Here is a 7,156-nt window from a genome sequence, read left to right as displayed (position 1 = left end):
TTTTATTTTCTTTTCCCCAGACATAGCTAACTGACCTATCTATGATATTTTTAATTTGTAAATGTAAACAGATGCAGACTGCAGTGGGGTTTTTTCCCCTCTCTTTGCTTTTTCTAAGTTTTCTGGCCAGACAAATATTCATCTGAGCAAAAACTTCTTCCTGACCAACAAAGCCCGGGAAAAATCCAACACCTTCATCAACCTTCGGGAGGTGCTGAACCGGTTCAAGCTCCCTGCAGGAGAATACATCATCGTGCCCTCCACCTTTGAACCCAACAAAAATGGGGACTTCTGCCTGAGAGTCTTCTCTGAAAAAAATGCAAACTCCACGTAGGTAGCCTTTGGTGATCATGTTACAGCAGTGGGCACATGGGGAAGATTATTATTATTGTTGTTGTTATTTTTATTTGTTTTGTTATCCCTATTACTATTTAATTAAATTTAAAAGGCTTAGACATGTCACATCTTGAAGAGCAGCTGGGCTAAAGCCTGAGGAAGGGGTGTGGGGTCTTTTGTATTGAGTTGCCCTGATTCAAAGCAAACAAAAACCTTTCTCCATCCCGTAATATTTTGCTGGACATTCCTGCAGCAGTGAAAAACCTGGGATGTTTGTTGTGTGAGGACATATTCAGCTTTTGATGGGCCCTTAGGGGTGTTTGGGCACCATCTGTAGGTCTGGTGCTCCCTCAGCACCTGGGGGACAGCATCAGACACATCAGAATTACATTAGGGCTCTCACTTTTTTGCTGTTTCAAATAAGAAATTAATAGAAAATGTTTGATTTGTACCTGTGCTAAGTAGGCAGAGGCCCAAAATCCTGTCTGTGGCTCTGCAGGACATTGCACAATTTGTACTGTCTTTTCAAACCCTTGTTGCCATAGCTGACAAATTACAACTTTCACTGTGCTATGCAGTGTCCATAGCTGATTAATCCAGTAATTTTTGAATGTCTATCATTATTTCATTTGTCTATCATATTTTCATATTTTAAAGAATCTCTCTTTAACTGAAGCTTGAAGGAAAAACATCATAAACAAGACTAGTTTAGATTTTAATACTGATTTCTTTCTCTTTCTAGGGTGATAGATGATGAAATTGAAGGAAATTTTGATGAGGTACATCAAATTAAATATTTTAAATTGAGATAATTTTGTTGCAAGGAGGGGTTGGAGTTCCTGTTCCCTGTTCAGGGCGATATTGTCTACAGGCATTATGAAGAAATGTTGTCCCACTTTGGAAAAATGGGGAAAGTTTTTTCAATATCCACAGCTGGTTGTCAAGCAAATGGAAATATAATCAGGAATGTAATGGAAACAAGTGTTGTCCTTTATCTAGAACTTGGACTTCCTAGGCAGAGGTACGCTCTGAAGAGTTAACTGGAGCCACAGGAAATTCCCTTTGCTCTCCAGGAGTCCAGAGTGCAGCTTTCAGCAGCAGGGCTGTTTCTGCATGTAATGCTGTTTCCAGGAGTAACTAGTGGCTCACCATATGTTTAGTCTTGCTGGAGCTGGAGATGCTTTGCCTACCAATGCAGCTACCCCATGTGTAGTGGGTGTTTTTCCCAGCATTTACAATGCCAGTATTTTGAGGTGCATCTGAAAATCAAACTGAATAAAATCATAGTAAAAACCACTTTGTACCTTCAACCTTGCCATTTGAATTTTTTACCAAGGGCAAGGAAATGTATTAAGTCTTTCTCAGGCAGAAACTTTCCCCCTTTTGCCTTTTGACATTCTCTGTTTCTGTCTTTTAGACTGAGATCAGTGAAGATGACATCGAACCCAGCTTTAAAAAGCTTTTTGGGCAGCTAGCAGGAAATGTGAGTGCTTTTCTGGTAATATCTTTCTGGCATCGTGGGTGAGTGGGTAAAAGAGATGCCTCCCCCAGGAGAGTTCAGCTCTTGTGCAGAGTCAGCTCTCAATTGTGCATCCTGGATTCTGTGCAGTCACCCACCTGCTTCCACAGCAGATTGTGAGCCCTCCTGGTGAACAATCTCTGCTCCTTTTGAACTGTGGGCTTGACTTTTATCTCTGCAGGGACAGAATTCTGGCCTTGGGCAGAGCATATGGCTGGGCTGGGCCTTCTCCCCAGGCTGCTCTTGCCTCAGGCACACCCTGCTGCTGGGTACGCTGATCTCTGGGAAGTGGTGATGCTCCTGGGAATGGCAGGTGGGGAGAGCTTCCCACTTGCTTCCATTCAAGGGAACTGAACTCAAAGGGGTGTTTGAAATTGGCCAACTTGCCCAAAGGAATCAGAGGCTGCAGATGGTGTCCGCAGCTCACGGTGGAAAATTTGTTTTCCTCTTTTGCACAGGATGCAGAGATCTCCGCCTTCGAACTGCGCAGCATCTTGAATAAAATCCTGGCTAAACGTAAGTGCCTTCCTCCAACAGCAGCTTCAGATGGCCACCAGCAGGTTTCCACCATGGCCATGGGAGCACAGAGGGCACCAGTGACCTGGACAGGGTCAGAGCCTGGGCTCTGCCCCAGACCTGCTGCTTGGTTCCCCATATGGCCACGACCATGTGCTCTCTCTGCTGCCTCAGAGGGCTGCAGAAACACTGGGGCTGTGCCAGCCCAGAAGGTGTTTCACAGGATGTGTGCTTTGGCAGGGTACAGATGGGTGTCTTTTATCCCAGCATCTGCCACTGGGAATTGGCTGCCAGGAAGATGGATGGATTTGAATAATCCTTGATAATAATCAAGAGAGGTATTGCTGCTGTTTTAGTATTGAACCACCCTGAAGCAATTCAAGCAGTAGCTCAGCCAGTGGTCTGGGGTGTCCCTAAAGAGAAGGAGAAACTTTGAAACTCTGGGCTTCTTGTCCTGTGAAGAGATTCCTAGCTTGGCTCTGCATTATTTTCCTTCCCATTAAACAGTGTTCAAGAAGCAAGTGCTTAGAGAAATAAGTGTTTCTTTAATTTCCAAAGTGAAATCTTATCAGATGGTGTGCTGTATGTCTGTGTGCAGCAGCCAGTAATCAGCAATGGGCTGTTGCTGGCTGCCGAGCTTGGCTTCATGTTCAGCCTTTCATGAAGCCACTCCTGCTGACCTCCATAAGCTGGAAGTCCACATTGTCCACAGAAGTCCACTTTGCAGGTAGACAGCAAGAGCAGGAAAGCTTTTGTCTCTGTCTCTTACTCCTGTAGCACACCTACAAACCAGACTTCTCAGGCTGTTTGCCTGGGGACACATCCCAGCTCACACCCAAAGCCTCTTGGGCAGCTCAAAGCATGGCACCGCTGGAAGCAAATAAAGGCTGGTTGGAGAGCTCAAGAGCTGTTCAGGGAGGTGCTGTGGTACAGCATGCAGTGATAACCCTGTCTTTTGCCCTTTCTTCACAGGCCAAGATATTAAATCTGATGGCTTTAGTATCGAGACATGCAAAATAATGGTTGACCTGTTAGATGTATCCTTTAAAGCTCTTCTGAGATAATATTCCCCTTCCTGTGCTGAAGCAGGCGAGCTGCCCTTGCTCCCTGGTGGAAGAACTTTAGCCATTAGAACTTTAGACATCCTGGTGTTCTAATGGCTCCTGAGGTGGAGAAGCTGGCTTTACCCTGACTGCCCTAAAAAAGCCACTCCCTTGTTATTGTTGTTCACACATGTAATCCCACCAGGCAATGGGAAAATCCACTATCAAAGTCTGCTTGGAAGCCTTCCCAGCTGTTGGGTGTTCTGGTTTCACTGGGGACAAAGTGATGTTTGTGCTGGGAAAAGGCACCTGGCTCTCAGCATGGTGAGGATGGCCATGAGTTGTTTCACCTCTCTTATCTGGCTGGAGTTGATAAAAGCATCACAAAGCCAAGGGGACGTAGCAAATGGAAAATGAGGAAAACAAACAGAGTGTTTTGTTTTGGCATGCCATATAGGAAGCAAAAAGTACATAGGATTTTAGGAGTTTTTACTCCTAAGAATGAACATGGGTAAAAGTGTAGGAGGAAGGATCAGGTCTAAGAATAGCTGTGTTCAGCTTCTCTGTGCAGTGGGAGTTGAATTGCAGAGTTGGAGAAAGGGAAAATTACCAACACAAGGTGATACTCTTCTATAATTTGGTGCAAAATACAGCAGTCCATCAGGACTCCTTGGCAGGTTTTGGGAGCAGTGCCATGACCAGGTTCTTTTGTTAGCTGTTTGCTCAAGAGCTGAAGGTCTCCAAATAGCAGGCTTGGCTGCGGCTTTCCCTGGTTCTAACCCAGACCCAGGACTTCTGTGCCAGTAACTGCAGGTGTTGAACCCACTGTGCAGAACAAAATGGCATCACCCTGGCTCATTTACACCTGTAGTGCAAAGACATCTGCATCAGGGGTGCAGAAAGAACTTGTGAACTCGGTGATCATGGCCTCAGTGGTCATGATTTAAATTAATGATCTTAATGATTTAAAAAGAAATCTTGGACAACAATTGTGTATTCAACAGGATGAGTCCTTCTGAGAGGACTTGAATCCCTTTTATGTTTGCAATATTTTAAGTCACAACTGCCCATGCAAGTAAACCCAGCAGAGGGAGAGGAAACCCCTTTTTCTTCCCTCTGAAGAAAATTCCTTAACTCAGAGAAGAATGATGGGAGTGGCAAACTGGGACTGAAGGAGTTCCACACCCTGTGGACAAAGATTCAGAAATACCAGGTAAGACACAACCCCTTTGGGAGAACAATCACAGGTAGACTGGCTGTAGACTGATTGGTGCCATACAGTGAGCACAGTCACCTTTCCCAGAGCAGGGACTGTGTGTCAGCAGCCCCCCAGGTTTTCTCTTTATCTGCTCTGGCTGCTGCACTAAAAAAACTTTTTAAAGCCACTTTTAGAAAAAAATGGATATAAGTACCAAGTCTGTCAGACCAATGCTGCAAAGTGTTTTAAGAAACATGCAGGCTGCATTTCAAAATGTTTCATTTCTGCCAGAAGCCAAACCACAGTCTGAATTACTGTCAAGGTTTCACTTTGTGTTTTGCAGAAAATTTACAGAGAAATTGATGTGGATCGATCGGGTACCATGAACTCATATGAGATGAGGAGGGCACTGGAAACAGCAGGTATTTCTATTGATCTGTCTCTTTATAGGATTCCATCAGTTTCAAGCAGGGTTGAGAGATGCTCAGAGCCACACAGTCCCATCTTAACTGACTGAATTTTGGGCACTCTGGAGCCTTCCCCTCCTGCCACCACACAAGATGAGGCATTTCATTTTGTATCTGTGTTTACTCTTTGGAAATGGAGTCTTTTAAATCCTTGGCATTGTCTTTTCAGGGTTCAAACTGAACTGCCAGCTACACCAGGTCATCGTGGCTCGTTTTGCTGATGAGAATCTCATCATTGACTTTGATAACTTCGTGCGGTGTTTGATTCGGCTCGAAACCTTGTTCAGTGAGTACAGGCTTAGTAACCAGACTGCCTTGTGATTTCAGCAGGATAACTGTCCACAAGCCCAGGATAAGGGGTTCAGACAAATTCAAACCTCAGATATTAATCTGGCTTCTCCTAAAGCCAGGAATGTCTTTTAGGCCAGGCTGCTGAACCACAGCCGGTCATCCCTGCAAACAACTCTAGGTTGATTAAAAAATAGCAGACAATTTAAAATGTTCAGTCTTGCTCCTGCACAATGATTTTAGACTGTCCCTTTCTGATTTGGGGTGTATGCCACTGTCAAGTTTTAGATTCTGGGACTAAATTCCTTATTGATCCTCAAGCACAAGGAAAGGGAAGAATTTCAAATTATTTCCTGTATTTACCCTTGTCTGTCATCTCTCTCCCACCATAGAAATGTTTAGAAAACTGGACACTGAGAAAAGTGGGACAATAGAATTGAACCTTGTTAATGTAAGTAATTTAATTTAGCTCTAAAACATTTGTTTACATTTTGGAGGGAAAAGTAGGGAGTGTGTGTGGAATGTTGTCTGTTCTGCTCCATTCTGACTGAGGATGGCTGGTTTTAAGTACTCATATTTGTGCTGGATTTATCTACCTTGAGTATTTATAAGCCTTAGAAAGGTTACCTTTCAAAAATGTACCTACATCACAACTTATTTTCTTAACAGCCAAGGTTACTTACCAGAAGCCCTTTATACCTTTGCTAGCAGTAATTTTGGCTTCTTCCCTGCTTTTTCTGTCAACAGAGCAAAATGTAGGTGCAGGTCTGATGGTTTTGCTCACATCTGCTTATTTCTGTCCCATGTGTGCCCTGTAGAAAGGACTAAGTTTGGAGAAAAGTACTCCCCTACATGTGTTTGACTTGCTTATTACCTGAACATTTCTGAACCTAAGAATCCCAAAACTGATCTAAATGAGATATAAATTTAAATTGCTCGGGAAAGATACTAAAATTACTTTTGTAACAACAGGCTGACTGTATGCTAGAAGTGTGACTATACATGCTTGCTATGGGTCTTTTTACTAAATTTAACCTTGTTTTCCTCTCTCTCTTGTTACAGTGGCTGTGCTTTACTGTCATTTGAGCCACTGGCACCAGCTTGAGACCTCAACAAGAGCATGATCAGGTGAAGATAATTGAGCTACATACAAGTAATATCCAAACATGAATGTGCCTTAACTCACACAGAGCAAGCAGATTTTTGCACGCAATCACAAGAAGAAAAGCATTCTACTTCCACAGAAGAACCTGCAACCTCATTTTTATGGGTCTGACAATCTGTGCCTACTAGCATATATAGCCTTTGGCCAAAGGCTTTAATTTAGTATCAAACCTCAGTGCAAGTTTTGAAAATACTGCTTTGCTAATATCTTTGTATTTAAGGATTGTTTTACATGACTTCAGGAAGGAAAGCTCATTATAGCTTAACAATCTGGTTTTAAAAAGTTGCTTTTTTGAACAACATCTTGCATATCTGGAATTGGGAGATAGCATTGCATAACTGAACACCTGAACTCACAGATAGGGGTTCCTTGTGTGCTTTGTGTCAAGCCCCAGCACTATTCTAGTTAAATAATCTTTAAAGGATTTGAGTAGCAAGTGCATCTTTGACTAAAGTGAGCATTGAGCCTGAAGTGAACCTGGAGCAGGAGGCTGTTGACAAGAAGATTCGTCCAAGAGAAAGCCCATGCTTTCAGGTGGAATCTTGATTTCCTGTATTGTATTTATCTTCCTTTGAAATACAAGAAAGTATTTAAATAAAAAGAGTAGAAATTAAGTTTGCCAGA

General features: G+C 43.1%; 1 protein-coding gene across 1 annotated transcript in view; it reads left to right on the top strand.

Annotated features, from left to right (window-relative positions):
- Nucleotides 1-7,146, top strand: part of CAPN2 (calpain 2) — a 23,326-nt gene extending 16,180 nt beyond the window's left edge. Inside the window, exons 12-21 of the mRNA XM_015623347.2 lie at nucleotides 119-330; nucleotides 1,079-1,115; nucleotides 1,754-1,819; nucleotides 2,314-2,371; nucleotides 3,344-3,408; nucleotides 4,559-4,627; nucleotides 4,956-5,034; nucleotides 5,249-5,365; nucleotides 5,760-5,818; nucleotides 6,430-7,146. Of these exons, the coding sequence (XP_015478833.1) occupies nucleotides 119-330; nucleotides 1,079-1,115; nucleotides 1,754-1,819; nucleotides 2,314-2,371; nucleotides 3,344-3,408; nucleotides 4,559-4,627; nucleotides 4,956-5,034; nucleotides 5,249-5,365; nucleotides 5,760-5,818; nucleotides 6,430-6,453 (786 nt within the window). The 3' untranslated portion in view covers nucleotides 6,454-7,146. The remainder of the gene's footprint in view (nucleotides 1-118; nucleotides 331-1,078; nucleotides 1,116-1,753; nucleotides 1,820-2,313; nucleotides 2,372-3,343; nucleotides 3,409-4,558; nucleotides 4,628-4,955; nucleotides 5,035-5,248; nucleotides 5,366-5,759; nucleotides 5,819-6,429) is intronic.
- The last annotated feature ends 10 nt before the right edge of the window (nucleotides 7,147-7,156 follow it).

The sequence above is a fragment of the Parus major genome, chromosome 3, assembly GCF_001522545.3.
Source record: "Parus major isolate Abel chromosome 3, Parus_major1.1, whole genome shotgun sequence".
NCBI classification, from domain to species: domain Eukaryota; kingdom Metazoa; phylum Chordata; class Aves; order Passeriformes; family Paridae; genus Parus; species Parus major.
This window is presented reverse-complemented; position numbering and strand designations above follow the sequence as displayed.